The following is an 18,302-nucleotide window of genomic DNA, read 5'->3' on the forward strand; positions in this document are numbered from 1 at the left end:
TTTCATGCGTTGGATGTGACTTTCACAGTCTGTTGGCAGTTTGCAGGAAAGCCATCACACCTGTGACTTGGTTGTTGATTAATGAGTCTTTCAATTCATCGCTACCATCTGAAGAAGGGCCGTGGCCTTTCTAAGCTTCACTGGTTTATTCGCCTTCAACTGTAGTCCTACCAAGGTATCTTCCATAAAGAAAATCACACCTGGTTAAGGCTAATGAAAACCTCAATATGTCATTTTCTAGACAAGTCAAAAAGCATGTAAAACTAGACAAAAGATGTATTCAAGCAACATGAATGCAGTTTTGTCATAACCTGTCAATCTAAAGACTAACATAAAAAAGCTTTCTTCAATGACATTTTCCAGTGTCAACTATTAGAATGACAATTCTGAATTCCCTCTTTGCTACATGATGCAGGATGCATAATGGTTTCCCACTCTTCACAAAGACTAAATTTTGTTCTTAGATCCCAGAAAGAAGTTTACTGGGGGAAAAAAAAGCAACAAATAAATATTTTTTTTCTGGGCCATATGATCAGTCAGCATCACAAACCCCCAAATCACAGTGTCTATGCAATTCTAAACTGCCTACTCACATCGCAGAACCTATTAAGAGCACATGCGAAACTGCTCCAACTCTGCTGTATCTTCAAAACTGTATCACAATTGCAAAACTTTCAAGGGCATTTGACTTTGGCAACTGGGCCTGGGGAAGAGGCAATAAGATCTTTGGGATTTATCATCCTTTCTTAAGCAATTAGCCGTTGAATCAGGGTGAGCCAGGCAGGACAGAGGAAGTTAATCCAGGAAAGCCATGTGAGAAAGCCAATAACCTGTGGGAAAGCAGTAGCTCTGAGAGAGCGATTACAGCTACGAAGGTCTGTAATCTGCACAGTAGCCACCACCAGTCGTTACTACGTGCTTTGTGGTAGCCACAGCAAACATTTCAAGGTCAAGAGAAAGCATATAGTTGTTCCCCATCTCCTTCAGAGGAAAACTAATGGTCCTGCCACTTCCTAAGAAGGCTGCAAGGTAATGCAAGTTAGCTAAGCAATTAAATACAAAGCTGAGCCACCGCCTCTTTGTTGCCATCTAGGACTGTGCACATCAACAGTTCCCACAGATCAAATACTGTATTTGTGTCTTAGAATTTAGTCAAAAGAGCTAGGTTGTACTTCAGCTTTGCTACAGACTATTTTTGCAGTGTAGAAGGTGACTGCAGGACTACATTTTCCATCTGTTTAACTTTGATATTAGTACTTCCCCACTCTACCTTACAGGGGATTTGCATGTCTCAATTCATTACAGCTTGCAAAGAAATAGAGATCCCTGTATAGAAATTGAATTACTCTCTATTACTAGCACTTTGCTGAAAATCCTTTATCTAAAAGAAGGAGAGGGAAGAAACAATGGCTTGGTGGGCAGAACAGACTTTTAGCTTCTTGTCTTGTATCTTGTATCCTCTTCCTTTGTAGGTACAGCAAGAAAGCCTATAGATGAGAGGAGTAGCTAAGCCAGTGTGTACAGTTAGGGTAGTCAGTACTCTGCGTTCAGTAATACACATTTAGAGCTTTTGTACACATTTATGATCATTATGTATCTATTAAGGATGCAAACTTGGATCAGAAAGGCTAGGAAGAGGAAGAAAAAAAGAACAGGTAAGACAAACTTTATTATCTCTACTTAAGAATCCTTAAGTGAGCAACAGGATGCAAGACAGAGTTGAAATGAAGGCAAATTATTTGCAGATGAAAGGAATTATCTATTTTTAAGGAAAGTCAGCCAGGCCATGGGATGCCAATCACCAGGTTAATTAGATAGTGACATAAAGTGTCAAAGTGTCACACTTCCAAATAATGATTTGTGGTTGCAGTATACAAAGATATCTAGTTATGAGGAAAAGATATATATACTTTTAAAGAACCCAATAAAATGTGAATCCTAACAATAAGTGCATATATGCATTATTAACACTAATACATTGCACTTACTTAGCATTTTTTCATCAAAACATATCAAAGGACATAAAAATGTAGACAAAACGTTACCCAATTTTAAATGGCGCAACCAAGATACTGAAAGACATTATTAGAAGAATGGGTTTAGCTCGCACGCCTATGGTCTAGCCAACAGGCTGTGCTTAATACACTTTTGAATGCCACACATGTATCGCCAATACTATTTTTTTTTTTTTTTTTTACTTTTTTTAGAGCCTGGGTTTGAGCAATAGAAATAGCCCCAAATTAGAATGAAACCTTATTTAAGCGATTTTGTAGTTGTTACTCCAAAGAGAGCTGATAAGTACATGCATCCATATCCTATGCAGGCAAAGGCCTCATCATAAAGAACTTCCAAGTATTAAATAGGAGCTCACATTTACAAGGGTTAACTGGGATATGGCAGTCCCTTCCTTTTAAGCGTCTTTTGTTGGAGAATGTTGTTGGAGAATATTGTTTTATTCATAGGATTCATCAACATGTCTGCAAGAGAGAGAGACTGCTAACAACCAGAGAAGTCTAAAGTGTACCGCATATGGGAAGTCTCACCTTTACCCTCACTTACTTGTGCAATCCGTGCTACAACTGTATACATAATAGTGGCTGGAGTGGCATTCAAGCAGTATGTAATACAGGGTACAGTCCTCCCTCCTGCTTGCCGACCTACATTCCGCCACCAATGCTTTAAAACTGCCAGGCAGGGAACTAAGCCTACTTCTGACAGATCCTTTAAGGTCAGAGTACAGTTTCATTAGCTGTGTCAGAAGAGGATAAGCAGATGGAGGATAATCCTTATGTTGACAGATGTGACATATACCTTGTTATTGACCAACTCATTTATGGAAAAGGGTCCTTGCTTATCCAGAAAGGTCAAAATCAGATTTTCCTCAAAATCCCAGTGGCTTTTTTTTTTTTTTTTGGTACATCCAGCACTAGGGTCTAAACCTGACGCTGTGATCAACCAGGAGACGTGCAATAATGGATTAATAACTTTCCCCTCCTTCTTCTGATACAGGAACAATGGGATACTGTCTCTCATAGCCTCCCATGCATTTTAGAAAGCCTGTTCTCACACACATTATAAAGGGCATCCATTATAATCTCACCAAGCAGGTGGTGATTACTGCGGTATTAATGGCGTCCCAGTTCTTCACCAACATATCATTAATAGTTGACTTGTAGACGTAACAATAATATGGATTTCCAGTATCCAGCAATTTGGATACAGAAGGCCTAGGAGCATCTGCAGTGCAGAAGAAGGACTGACTAACACATCCAAAAGTACACTAGACATAACACTGGCATCCTCTGCCATGCGGATACAGTCTCTCTCTTGGCATTGTGCCAGTAAATGCTCTTCCACCATTTGTTTCTTCTATGAAGAAAATTGTTACAGAACTTCATACCTTTTCATAACATTGGTCTTTTCACTCATCTCTCGGACTTGGGCTTTGTAGAGTTGCATAAAAAAAAAAAATCTTTCACAGACAATAAAGCACATGCAGTTTGCTGACATTCTTTTCAATTTCAAAACTACATAATACATTTTTCCATGTGTTGATAAACTGGATTTTAAAAGAGCATTTTCTGGATATCTAGATAATCAACAACACAATGAATATAAACATTTTCTATAAATAGTTCACCATATGGCTACCATTATCAACAGATGGTGTCTGTGTATCCACTAGAATATCCAAGAGCTATGCAGATTTTGCCCTGCAATCATTCAAAATTCTAAGCAAGAATTTTTGACTTAATTTCAGTTTTATTAAGCTTAATCAATGGCAAAACATATAATTTTATCACCTAACTCTAGCATGGGGAACAAATGCCACAGCTATATTAACAAATTTGTTTGCAAAAGGCAAGTAGAGAGTCCTCGCCCAGAACATTGAAGTATTTCAAAAAAGAGAGATGCTAGGTACGAGGTCAGCTTCCACAGCATAAAGAGACCTTCTTAAACTTAGGGCAGTGCCCTGCTGCCAGGGACAGTCTTTACTTTACTGAAAAGCAGTTTCACTTGCAAATAGCCAGCAGCTTGTCAGACAGAATGTGGTCTGGACTGTGTTAAGAAAAATTCTGGAGTACAAAGAATGTGAGAGTTTGTGTATATTTTGCAGCAAACGTTACTAGAAAGCCTATATATTTTATCCAGTTTTAGGAGAAAACAAACTTACTAATTTTTTATAGTTTCCTTAAAGCCTATACATAAACAATTCCAGGTTTTCTCCTCTGCTTTGAGGAGCTGCTGAGCAGCTGAGAATATTTATCACAGCAACCCATGACTAGAAGTAAACTACTTGGTCTGTCCTGTTTCACCTTAAAACTACTTAAGCTCGTATCACTGTGCAAACACTTTCTGGAAAACTCTCTTGAGCTACACTGGTTCATCTGTTGGAAATCATCTTCTAATTTCCAGTCTAGACCTTTTTCATGGCAGATCTTATCCACTTGAAGAAATACTGGTTTTAACTTCTACACTTTTTCTATCTCAAAACTGCTTCTCACATTTATGGTAAACCAACGTATTGCCCTCTCAGTTATTTATGTTTCCTATTCTTGGAAGGACCTTGCACCTGACTGTCATTGGCTTTGCCAGTCAAGAGTTCTTCTCTGTTCCCGTAGCTCCCAGAGTGCTCCTGCTCGCAGCATATCCCCACATCGTTCCAACCAAAGCACAACTTATTGCCCTGCACCGGCCCCATTGCTCCGTGAAACTTCCCTAAGTGCAGAGGAGGGAATCTCAGATGCTCCTCCTCTTAACATCAAATTACCACAACATTGGAGAATGGCATCTTATATTACAAAAATGTCTCGTTTGTTTCTTGTAATTGTAGTGAGTGGAATGTAGTTATTCTCTATAGTAATGTATTCAATGCACCTGAAAGTCCTGTACAACTGCAGAAGGAAGGCCACATCTCAAACCCCAGCAAAATATTAATATCTTATAACCATGTACAAGTTGCTGAGATACTTCTCTGAAAACTAATGATCAGAAAGTATTTAACTTACGCATCAGCATAAAGGAGAGTACATAAACAAGAAGGGTAATGAATGGTACTACGCTTTGGGTTTGTACCTCTGTGTTGACTAGACACCAGCTTTTTGGCTATTGGCAAGCAGTGCCCGCACAGCACCAAGGCCTTTTCTCCTTCCCACTCTGCCCCCCGCCAGCGAGTGGGCTGGGGGTGTGCAAGGAGCTGGGAAGGGGCACGGCTGGGACAGCAGACCCAAACTGGCCAAAGGGGTGTTCCATGCCATATAAACATTGTGCTCAGCAATAAAAGCTGGGGAAAGGAGGAGGAAGGTGAGATGTTCGGGGTTATGGCGTTTGCCTTGCCAAGTGACCACTACACGTGGTGGAGCCCTGCTTTCCAGGAACTGGCTGGACACCCGCCTGCCCTTGGGAAGCAAGGAATGAATTCCTTGTTTTGCTTTGCTCATGTGCACTGCTTTGCTTCACTTATTAAACTGTCTTTATCTCGACCCATGAGTTTTGTCACCTTTGCTCTTCCAATTCTCTCTCTCATCCCATTGTCCAGGCAGCGAACATACGGACACTTAGCTGCTGGCCAAGGTCAGCAGTCACTTCATAAACTATTTGCAAATGCAATAATACGCACAGAGATAGTGGGCAGACAGTTAAAAAGATCACAGTTGATACAATAAACTGCAGAAACAGTTTCAACACGCTGATTTAGCCAGACAATTTTTCCTTTATGAGCAGGACAATGATTAAAAGTTGAAATACATGTGAATTAAACAATAACTAAAAGCACATGGTCTTCTTGTCTTCATATATGTATTAGAGGGAAGGAACTCCCCTTTGGTCCTGAAATATCTAAGGATGTATGAGTGCCAAGATTCGAAAAAGCAGTGTGTATTTCTCTAAGCACGCAGGACATTTTTTAAAACTTGGGAAAATCAAGTACTCTAAGTTAGCTGAATGTTAACGGGCTTATTAGTAGAAGATACTATTTTAAGTATATTTGAAGAGTATGTTTTATCTTCATTCTTGCAGCTCAAACTCTATGTAAAAAAAAAAGACTCAGAAATAAAACAAAAAAGGAAAAGAATCCAGCTATATATCCCCCTTCTTCCTGTAAGGAAAACTTCTTTGCACTTTCTAAAGGTATGAACTGTAAATAGGGATGAACATTGTTTTCTATGTTACTGCTTACAGCTAAACTTTAACAGGCTGTTCCTCCTAGTGTTCTATATTTGATAACCTTGAGATAAAATAGTATCATTAACCGTCCACGTCTTTCCTTTGAAAAAATTCCTAAACACCTTTACTTTGAGGATCATAGGAATGCATTGATTAGATTCACATGCTCATGTGGAGCCATCAATGAGTAGTACACAACAATTCATTCCCTTTTTAACCAGTCCTAAAAGCCTTTTACTTTCCCCTAACCACCAACCAATTAATTTGCCTACCACTTGCTGGCTCTGGGACAATGCTCCCATAACCCCCTCCCACCTAACTCAGTCATTAACTAGGTTAGGGGAGCATTTCCCTTGTAAGTGAGTCCCCTAAGCATTTTTACTTTTTTCCCCACCAAAGAGAGAGCAGTGCATACTTATTTTACCTCAGATGCAATAGACAGTATTTCTCTTTAAATATACAAAAAAGGAAATAGACCCCAATATCACTGTGAACAGGTAAAAGTATTTTTACCTGCACATAAGTAATTGATAAGGTAAAGCTTTAGCATGTGTTAAAGAAAGGAGTAATTAAAGTATTATGGCACTCCGCTTTATACGCTTTATGCCTCTTTTCAAGTAATGCCCTTAGTCTTGTTTAACTCATCTTAGGAAGCAAATAGCACAAACAGAATGGATCCATCGCAAGCAGGAGGTCAAGATAAATCACACATCCATTCAGCTTGAACTTTAACTCCTGAGCACAACTAAGGCTGAGATTTATGCAATTTTAGGAAGGAGCATGAAGAATCACGTAAACACAGGGCTCACTTGAGTCCCTGTAAGGCTTACTTGAGTAGACATGAGACCAGCTAGAATTGGCCTAGCCAGCTGGAAAGCGTGAGCAGATGTACTTTAGCTATGTTAAAAATTAAGTCACATAAAGACAAGCTGCGTTGGAGACACTGGTCGCTATGGCAGATATTGGATTAGCAGTTCTACTTAACGATCATAATGGGTTTAAACGATCTGTTGGTCTTTAAAGCAGAGAAGAGTGGTTTAAATAATAAATCCATGAGCTAATCATTAATGGCTTGCATAATGTCACTTCTAGATGAGAATTTCCATATCGTGTAGAAGGGCAATGAATGGAGACATTTTCAAATTAGGAAGGATGACAACAATTAGGGCACTTATTGAATAAAAAAAAAAAAAAAAAAAAAAAAAAAAGATGCAACAATAGTTGATATGACAAAGGCATGAAATACAGAGGACAGAGAAGGCACATACATAACTTCTTTCTAAACTCTATAAAGAGATAAAAAGAAAAATGAAATGTGTTTCAAGATATCAGAGAAGATGAAATGTCCACAGAAAATTCTCCCTCTGCAAATCACAGCAGTCTTCCCTGCTCCCTTTGGCTCATATTGATGACATCAACATGAAGGGAAGTTCAAGAACCAGCTTGAGTCTAAGACTTTCTATTATAATCTCCTTTAAAAGGGCAAACTACTTCATTTTTAATGAAGGACAAGTGTTAGCAATCAGCAGGAGAACTATCAAAGAAAAAAAAAAATTAGTACTGAATTGTCTCTGCCATTTAACACAAAAATGACACTACCGGTACAGACCAAAAAGTCCACAAAGCCCCATATTCTGTCACTTAGTGGGTAACAGAGGACATCGAGAGGAGAACTGAATGGCACATATTTGGCAAGATCACTTTTTGTACATTTGCACTAAAATTTTGGAAAATAACAGTTTGGCAGGGGAAGGAATTAATCATAGCAAAATTTAGAAAGAAGACTAGAAATAGACTGTACAAATATTTTATAGATGAAATGAAGGAAGAATTAAATGTTTAAGACTAACTGCTGGCGATAAATTGAGAAAACGGCATAAAAAACAAAAACATTTTTGACATGCAAATTCACACATTTTTGAAATTGTCATTCTAGTTTCTAAATAGAGAAACAGTTCAGTTTAAAAGATGCATGATATGACCATATTAGATATCACCAGGAGGATTCATAATTAAGAAAGAAACATTAAACTTCTTACTCTGCAATATGTAAGTTTTCCAGTTTTCACTAGGATATGTGGCAAATATTTTAGAAAAATTTTCCATTTTTCCACCTACAATTTTCTGAATTTAGCAAATTGCTATTTCCGAATTTAAGAACCATCAACTCTGCATTAAATATATATCTGCTTATAAATTAAGCAGTTAAATTTTACAAGTAAAAAAAGTGTAAAATTATTAGAATAAGTTCCATTAGTTAAAAAAACTATTACGGAAATACTTTCTATTTCTAGCTACACTTGTCATGCCCCCAACTGAATTTAAGATTCATTGCAGCCTGAGTAAACATCTGCTAAGTTCTGTGCTATACAGCTGAAATCCCCCCAAGCAGTACAGGGTTGCAGAAGTTACTCATTTCTTTTTAAAGCACTATTTAAGGGCAATATCAGCATATATTCAGGTCTCAGACAGAAAGACCATACTAAGTTCCTCAAAATAGGAACCGAAAACCATCTTTGTATGGATCAAACCACTAGACAATAAGTATCTCCATTTTAAAATTGCATATTTAAAGATAAATGTATAATTTATTTTATAAATTTCACCAGTAAAATCTTTGTGTATTGACTATTATAAAGTAAAAAAGACAACAGAGAATTGCAATTATTTGCGAAAATCCCATTACCTGTGTGCCAGCAGCACCCTGAAGGTCATCTTGTTCAGTCCCAAATAACTTGGCAGCAAGTTTGACCAATCCCAGTTCCATTCAGTAATGGTTGACTGTTGATACATGGCAAGAAGCTATTGTTAGTTATTAATCAGTGTTAATATGATCAGTAAATTAAAGCTCCAGCTGTGGTATACTAACCAAGAAGGAGGGGGGTCTAGAACAAGGACTTAGATAGATGATATCAATCATGGCTACAGAAGAAGGTTTTTATTCCAATAAGACAGCAATTAATTTATAAATCCATTTGGGGATGTAGCCATTATTTATAAAAAGATAAATCAATTTTTTGAACCGTTATTCTTCCAACTGTTAATGGCATTCTGCCCAACCACTTTGTTTGAGAGCTTGACTCTTTGTTTGAAAAGCAAAATAATTGGCAACTTTTTATGTAACAGCAATTTACATTTTCTGCTATCAGCAAAAAGTTTGTCATGAAAAACTTGGTATAGCTGGAATTCAAGATGTAACCTGTATCGTAATTAGAGTGATGGTTTACTTGTCTATCGTTTTATACAGCACTCCAGTCACCAGATGGTTATTACAAAGAGCAGTAAGTCTAGACAATATGAATAAATACAACTCCATATTGCTTATTTAATAAATAAAAGCAATCTACAATAATGGTGGGCAGATAAGAATGTTTTATGTGGTCTTTTATGTTTACAAAACAGTAATTCCTGTTGCATATTATTAATTTTTATTGTCAGTAATGGTCAAGTACTGACTATAATTCAACATTCTTGGGAGGAAATAATTAAAAAATTATTGTTGTAACATTAAAATAGCACCAAGTAGTTTAAAAAAAAAAAAAAGGATGAAGCAAGTCAAAACAACGTAAATAAACCTAAATAAGAAGAGTAAAGTATATCTTGTAGTGTATGTTTTTCTTCTTACAGTCAGCATTTGGTTCTTCTGGGAGAGCAGAACCAGTGCAAACCCTCCCCTTCCTTCCATCTTTATTTTATTCCCTTCCTTCTTTCAATTTAATTTTCTCCCTAACCCTAATCTTTGTCATGCACTTAAAAGTAATATAGAAAAACATAGGTGAAATACAGAGTAAGAAAGCAAGACAAGGGTAGCTAAACAAAGAACAATACGGTGAGAAAGTGGAAAGCGAGTGAAGATCTGATAAACAAGAAATAAGGGTAAAGGAGCCAACTAAGAGAACAGTGGGAGTAGAATAACACAGGGGAGAAAACAGGCAACTGTTCTATACCCTACACTGAACTAAAAATAAATAAATATGGAGGAAGTACTTGTAAAATCCAGAGGGATAAAAAGGAGAAACTAAACAGCCAGCAGCAACACTCATAAAAACAAATAGGAAAATTAATAAGTATACCAGATAAAAATTCAGTCCACCAGACTGATCAGTTCTGTGAAAAAATAAAGATCAGTTTGAAAAAAAGTCACTTCAGGAAAGGAAAATAATTTCTTTGTAGCATTTTTCTTCGTTGATACTGTTGAGTTGCATAGCCTAGACTTAATATTATCAGACAATAGAGGAGCAGCAGCACTGGCAGAGATTGAGGTGTCAGGACAAATTGATAAAATCAAGAGCAACAAGTTACTAGGACCAGATGGTGATTATTCAAGATTTTTACAGGAATGTAAGAATGAAGTGGCTGAATTGTTAACAGAAATGACACACTTCCTAGAATCAGCTACTGAACTAGAGGGTTGGAAGGTAAGAAATTTACATATCATTAATAAAAATGCTGGAGTTGATCTCAAAATAGCAGTTCAGCGGCCTTTGTTTCAGGAACAGTAAAATTCATAGAGATTATGATTAAGTATCTTGTTAAATTTGACACGATAGGGACAAATTAGCAAAGCTTCGGAACAGAATCATAGACTGTTTTGGGTTGGAAGGGACTCCCAGAGGTCACCCAGCCCAACCCCCCCGCAGGAGCAGGGACACCTTGAACCACATCAGGTTGCTCAGAGCCCCGTCCAACCTGGCCTGGAATGCTTCCAGGGATGGGGCCTCCACTACCACTAGAAAGTCAACCACCCTAATGAACTGCCATCTTTACATATACCAACAAACAATGCATGGAATGTTTACTACAAATTAGCTCTCAGAAAGCTTTTGAAACTTTCTTTTTTAAGAAACCGTCTACGGAGGAAGCTAAGAGCATGGCTACACTGTGTAGTGCAGACTTGCTCTTATACCATTACAGATTATATTGCTATATATTCCAGTATGTTATATTGCGGTGCAACGCAAACATTCTCTGTGTAGAGCTGAGCCAGCGCTCTGGACCCACAAGCAGTATCGCCATGCCTATTCCAGTTGGCCCTTCTGAGAGAAAAGTTTTAAAAAGCAATACATAATTAACTCACTGGCAAAATACGTTGTGAAACCAGCAGCTTGTTGAGACTTAGAATTTCTAAAAGGTAAAATGTTAACTGATGTATTAAAAACACATCTAGTTACAATACCTTTAAAGAAAATGAAGACATTAATCATGGATTCTAAACTCCAAAGCTTCATGGCAGTTGCCAACCAGTGAGAAATTAATTTAAGAAGAATTATATCCTTTAAGAAAAATAACTGCTCCTTGCCAATGCTCTGGCATCTTCTACAGGCGCTGGTAATAGTCTTCACGGGAAACCAGACACGGAGCTGTACTGACCACTATTTTATAGGCAGTCCCACACCGCTACATAAATGTGCAATTTTATGGTAAAGGGAACTAAATTATTTAATAATACTATTAAGCTCAGGAAATAAGTCTGTCATTGTCAACAACAGAGTTGGTACGTGGTACTTTAAGGTCCATGATCTGCTCTTTTTTTTTCTTTTAATTTTAAGATACTTTTTCACATTCAGGTAGTAGACTTTTTGCCAAAAGTTTACAAAGTCCAAAGCAATTTAATATGAACTATCCCCTGTCATCCGTTGATTAATAGAGCACTGCAAACCTGTCATGTAGCAGAAGAATTCTGCCCTGAGTTGTCACTACTTGAAGGTCTTATTCTACCACACTATTAATGAATTGAGAATTGAGGCATGGTAAACTATTTTCTGCATTTCAAATTGGAGCAAGTGATTCTGTAGACCCTTAAAGTATATCAATTTAAGATATACATAAAGGGACTAGTGGAAGGAAAAAAAAAGATACTTTTAAAGCATGTTCCTCTGGAGGGAGAAGCCTTGTGAAATTGGTATTAATGTCCTTTTTCAGGAAATTAATACTTTTATTCCAACATGACAATGATTAAGCATTCATTAAACATGTAAGGGGAAAAAAGAAGAAACAAAAACCCCAACATAGATACATTTTACAGCAATACACCTGGTGAAATAATCCAAGAGGCTCAAAACTGGGAAAGGAGATTACACTATTTAAAGGCAGAGTTGTACTGAAAGAGGATGTCTTTCTACCACGAGTCTGTAAAGTGAATTTCACACTACTGTAATAGTGTTTCTTTTTAAGTATTTGAAACTGAGGGGGAGAATCAGAACTGTAGATGATGGATTAGGAAGACTTGAGCAATGATGGTGTATGTTTTTTTAAGTGTCCAAGGGCTATCAAAAACTACATACCATTTTGTGTAATGAATTGGCCATGTAGTGCTCTGTTAGTGATTTAGGCAACTAGATCTATTTTCTTTAACTGTTACATTATCAGGTAACTACTTTCTTTAAGTAAATTATAATCCTTTACATATCACTATCATAGCTTACAGAAAAACAGAGAAAATGGGTGCTTTCATATTTTTTTTGTGTTTTTTTGCCCTGCTTGTTCTCACTGTTCTGTTAAATCTCTGTATTTCCAAAGCATCCTTTACTTTACTATTCAACATTTCTGTGAAAGACTCGTCAGGAAGATTCTAAATGTGCACTTGGAGTTTTGCCATGGTTTTTCAAAGGACTAAGACTAGCCCCATGTACCATTACACAGATGTAATAAATGTCAATGCTACTAATGGGCTTTCCCTTACTACACTGAACTAACACTGAAAGTCTAAGTAAATGCAAATTAGTCTTACATGCAATAATTCTGATAAAAGAAAAGGACAAAGAACTGGGGTTATTTAGTCTGGAGCAGAGGAGGCTGAGGGGAGCCCTGATCGCCCTCTACAACTGCCTGACAGGAGGCTGTAGGGAGGGGGGGGTCGGCCTCTGCTACCTGGTAATGGACGATGGGACGAGGGGGAATGGTTTGAAGCTGCGCCAGGGCAGGTTTGGGTTGGACATTAGGAAAAACTTCTTCACTGAAAGGGCTGTCAGGCTCTGGAATGGGCTGCCCAGGGAGGTGGTCAAGTCCTCATCCCTGGAGGTATTTAAAAGAAGGAGAGATGAGGTGCTGAGGGACATGGTTTAGTGGTGGGATGGCAGGGTTAGGTTAAAGGTTGGACTCAATGACCTCAAAGGTCTTTTCCAACCAAACTGATTCTATGATTCTATAATATAATAATAATGGCTTTTTTAACATCATGCTATTGTAGAGGGTGCCCTCATTGGATTCCTGAGTAATAATATTCCTTTGCTCTTCATCAAATGTGAACGCATGTAATTAATTCTGCTTTCATAGTTTCAGTCTCTGTCATTATCATGATCATAATAATATCGACAAGTAAAAATTATACTATAGCCAAGGTTTCAGACTTTCACCAACCTGATTGAACACTTTTGCACAAGACTGCCTGTACACCTGGAAAGGGTTGAAGACTGGCTGCTCGTCTCTGTCCTTCCGTGTCAAAGGCAGGCATTGACTGGAGGTAACACCATCTTCAGAAGAATTCTCACAAGACAGCTGCTCTTTCAAATATTCCTTTTAGAGGAAAAAACAACCACAAAACAGTATGTGCCACAGCTTTCTAAGTGAAATGTGACTAAATTTCAAGCATAACTTTACAGTGTGCTTGACAATATAAGTTCCTTATATTGAAGGAGAGAAACCTTTTTAAGAGTAACACCATTTTACAACAAATGGTAGATAATCTCCATGAACATCCATCCAACTGAAGCAAATTAGAATAATCTAAGATATTGTTTTGAAATTGTCATCAAATTTTGTGTATCGGTTATCATTTAATACATATATACACATTAGGTATATGTGGAAGTGAAAAACAAATGTTTTCTATGAGCTGTTCTAATGTATTATATGCTATCTATATATAAATGTATATATAATGTATAGGCTAGTATATAGTTTATTTTACATGAGAAAGCATACATAAATATTTAAAGTTATTTTTTGGACAGCATTAAACACTTACTACATGACTACCAATGAATTGTTTGATGAACACGTTCAAACCAGTTGTTTAAACACAGGAAATAAATATTCTCCCCGTATTCAAACCTATTTTTAATTGTTTAAGCATTCAAAGACTAGAATTCATTTATGATTTACATGGCAATTTTAGAAACTATATTGTAACAGACGCATGATATTTTGGCCACAATCTTTTCTGTTTTCACTTCTTAAACTACTATGTAAATAAATCATCATTGCATGCCAATAAAGTGTTTTGATTAAATAAAACAATTTTACAAAGAGCTAGATAATGAAACACTTACAGATCTATTTGCTGGAAGGACTACTGTGATTAAACAGTTTATTGTTATTAAAATGAAGTCCATAATGATAGGGCTGCCATAACATTGAGCAAGTACTCAAGGTGAGTCTTCATTAAAATAGGTTGATGCAAAGGCTCCTCTTATTTTGCAGAACTACTGAGATGATAAAAATTTTGAGATGCAGTAAACTACCTGCCAAGGCACCCTGTGCTCTTCAGTGGGCCTTTCTAAAAGAATAATTTCATCATCGCTTTAAACCGTGGTCTGGCCTGAAAGGCACAAGTTCCCTCCCAGTCCACATAGAATGTAGCTGTTTCTCCCTTGTGTTGGCACTAGCATATGTTGTGAAATCAGCCAGAAAAAAGAAAGGTTTCAGCCAGATAAACAAGCCACACGATTTCTGGTACTAGTACCAAGGGGAGCCTAGGAGTGGGAAAGCGCAAGGGCAAGAGAAAGAGCAGGACTGTGTCTGGTCCTGCAGCCAGTTGTCAGGACTGGTTAAGACAATCACAAAATCATCTAAGTGTATTTAAAAAAAAAAAAAACAAAACCGTCAGAGTCTTTTTGCTTTAAGACGACAGCATTATCCAGCTGTGAAAACACACCCTAAGTCTCTTATGCATTTTTTTCTCAACTTACAAAAAAAGTCTGTTTTTTTCCCCATTCATTCATGACTTCATGCCACAACAAAGATTTTAAAGTCGTGGTGAAGGGGGTTATTTAAAAGCTAGTTCTATACATTTAACAATTTTTTTTTGTAAATTTACTGCCTTCCACGCACACATTTTCACAAAACCTGTAGACAGCTCTAAAGCAACCTGGCCCTCTGGGCGTCACAGGGCCAGAAGAAGCAGATTCTGTTGGTTTTCCAGCAGAGATATTGGAAATCACGGTCCATGCTTGCTAGGATTTAACATTCTGAGTGGTACATAGCTCACCTCCCAGCTCAGGCATTTTTTCTGTCTTTGGAATATTGCGGATTTATGTTTTGACAGAGAGACTTATCCAATGGTGGTTAATGAACTCTTTAGTACAGTACACACTGTAGACCCTGAAAGGGTCATGTTTAAAAAAATGAGAAAATAAAGAAGTGAAATCATGTTTGCAAACATGTGAGCTATATCCCCACTATCCATGACTGGGCATGAAACCAAGTAGACAGAGTATTATTGAGTCTGACAGCTCAGGAGAGTTGGTTTCTCTTTGGTAACAGTCAAAGACTCTTTTAAAAATTATTATTCTTTTCAATAAATACATGAAGGACTGTAGGCTGGTTTGAGTTTTGCAGTATCTACCATAGATCTTTATAACATCATAGTTCTATTTCCAAATACAGCCTACAAGAGTCTATATCCCTTTTCCCTGCTTTTCTAAGGAAAATTGAGAACAACAATTTTCTGTCTCATCATTTTGTTCTCTATTCACATCCAATTATTAAGCAGAGTAGCATAAAGATCTCCGAACTAATTTTAAGAACATGATCCCTTGATATTCCAAAGAGTCTCCAAACAAAAGGATGGACCTTTGAACAGACAATCAAGTCTATTTCTTGGTAGCCAGGCACATTAAAAGTAATCTAAGTCATGAAAAATAATATTGAAAATTGCATTATTATAATACCATGTTAAGCATTAATATGTTTTGTAATGGTTTCAAAAGTAATTTGAAGTAACACAGTTAAGTCCTTCTGTGAGTCAAGCTGGTCAGGATTTTTTTTTCTTCTTTTTTTTTTTTTTTAAAAACAAGACAGTTTTTTCCATGGAGAAATGTTCTATATTTAACACAGCTCTTACTAGCTGCAGAAATTCAACGAGAGACACCTGGGATGAGGAAAGTCACGCTAAAGTCCCTCTTCCACCTAATTCTCTCAGCCTCTTACCTCCTATTGGAGCTGCTCCACTTTGTATAAATAACCGAATACTCACAGGAGTCAGATCTTGGATCAAGGTCTGCAGAACCCAATATGGGCATTACACCCCTTCAGCTAGAGTCGGATTCTATTTTTGACCCTAGAAGTTATAGAATGGATTTTTAAAGCAATTTCTACATGGCAAAACAACTCCAGCAGGGGAAAAGGACAAGGTTCCATGCTGGTAGCTAATGGTCTAGTGGTTTGGGGAGTTCGTTCAGATGTGGGAGATGCAGATTCAATTCTCTGGTCTAAACCAGGCAGAATAAAGATTTGAGCCTGCATATCCTGTCCCCTAGCTGACTGCCCTAACTACTGGATTATAGCCTATTTTCGGAGGCCTTGCTCATCATCTTTTCCTCACACCATTATACTTAAGAGTAATCCTGAATGTGCTCCAGGTGAAAAGGTTTTGTTTGAACTTTATTACAGTAATAATTTTCACTTCACTTCCTGAACCATTTAATTGTTTGAGATGAAACGTGAAAAGATTCTGTATTGTATTAATATTAGGTTGCCATCTCTGCATACATGCTTACATTGCTTCTAAAGCTTCCAAACGCGGATGCATAAAGGTTGCTTTTAAGCCTATACTTAGGAACTAAACAGTTGATCTGATTTTCAGAAGCATGGTGCCAGTACTGAGATGCTCTCTATTGCCTTCATAAAGACATAGCTGCCTAATCGGGTTTTTTTGCTATCAATTTAAAAAAAAAATAAAAAAAAAATCTTGGCCTATGCCTATATTTGCATTATTTTGCATTTTATTATAAACACTTCTGTACACTTGCAGTGATCTTAACAGCACCTGCTTACGCATTCAAGGAATAGCAATTTAGTAATTAAAGCTAATAAACAGAACTTTCTTAATTAAGCTGTGTTATCATACAATTTAATCAAACCTGTGTTTATTTCAGTGTATAAAATCAGAATCCTTTTGGTAACTTGAGGCAATTTAGCACAGCCTTAGAAATAATGAGATAATGCTTTCACATTGCCCAAATTCCATGTGCAGCAAACAAATCTGAGTTTGTTTACTGTAATTTTGAAAGCACTTTAACCGAACTGAGTTATCTAGATTAAGTAAGGTTTTCATGTGGTTGCATTTACTTTCTCAGTACAGCCGTAGGGTTTGTTTGTTTGTTTTTTAAATCAGCAGAATTGATTTACCACATTTAATTTTACTTCCTGCACTAGCCAATTTTTCAATAGCCTTGCTGTATTTTATTTATTTTATTTATACTGTGTTAAACTCCTAAAATTTATCTATGGTCTACAATATGAATCTGAAGGAAGTTTATGAGCCATACTACTGTTTAAGTACATAAATAAAATCTACATTGTTTCCCATAAAGTAATCTTTTCTGTACAAATGCAGAAAAGCCTAAACTGAATGGATTCTATTACAATACAATATAGGATTTCATATTGACTTTAAGAAGCATTATCACCTCCTTGACTAACCCTTAGCTGCCAGCAGACGCTGCCTCAGGCCAGTACACACCTAATTGCTCGGTAAAAAGGCCGTTTCCCTACCTCATTGAGCTGGATGATGTGATAAATTTGCCTCAGGTACTCGCTGCCACCTGGTTTGTGGCAGATATCCAGGACCATCATGTTTATTTTCTGCTCAGTGAATCCAAGTGCAATACCTCCTTCCTCTAACGTTGCACCTTCTACTGTGACCGAGGCACTAGAATACGGAAAAGACACAAATATTCTCAAGTTAAATTCCTAAAAATCAAAATATTAATACAAAGTCAGCTAAAACTACATGTTAAAAAAAAAAACCACTTATAAAGATTTGGCTTGAACAAAACAAATGTTGCTGTATATACATCTCTGAAGCCTTTACAAAAATATGTAACAGATGCTACATAACTTTTTTTTAATTATAAAAATTTAATTATTCGAATCAGAAAAATGAAAACATAAAACATTCTTTGCTCTCAGGACAC

The 18,302-nt window shown here is 37.0% G+C and overlaps 1 protein-coding gene across 1 annotated transcript in view; it reads right to left on the reverse strand.

Moving 5' to 3' along the window:
- Positions 1–18,302, reverse strand: part of KIAA0825 (KIAA0825 ortholog) — a 212,478-nt gene that overhangs the window by 102,982 nt on the left and 91,194 nt on the right. The window contains exons 16-18 of the mRNA XM_009649603.2: positions 17,881–18,037; positions 13,525–13,680; positions 8,852–8,946 (exon numbers count right to left, since the gene is read on the reverse strand). Of these exons, the coding sequence (XP_009647898.2) occupies positions 8,852–8,946; positions 13,525–13,680; positions 17,881–18,037 (408 nt within the window). The remainder of the gene's footprint in view (positions 1–8,851; positions 8,947–13,524; positions 13,681–17,880; positions 18,038–18,302) is intronic.

Source organism: Egretta garzetta, unplaced genomic scaffold, assembly GCF_000687185.1.
Source record: "Egretta garzetta isolate BGI_Z169 unplaced genomic scaffold, ASM68718v1 scaffold12, whole genome shotgun sequence".
Lineage (NCBI taxonomy): Eukaryota > Metazoa > Chordata > Aves > Pelecaniformes > Ardeidae > Egretta > Egretta garzetta.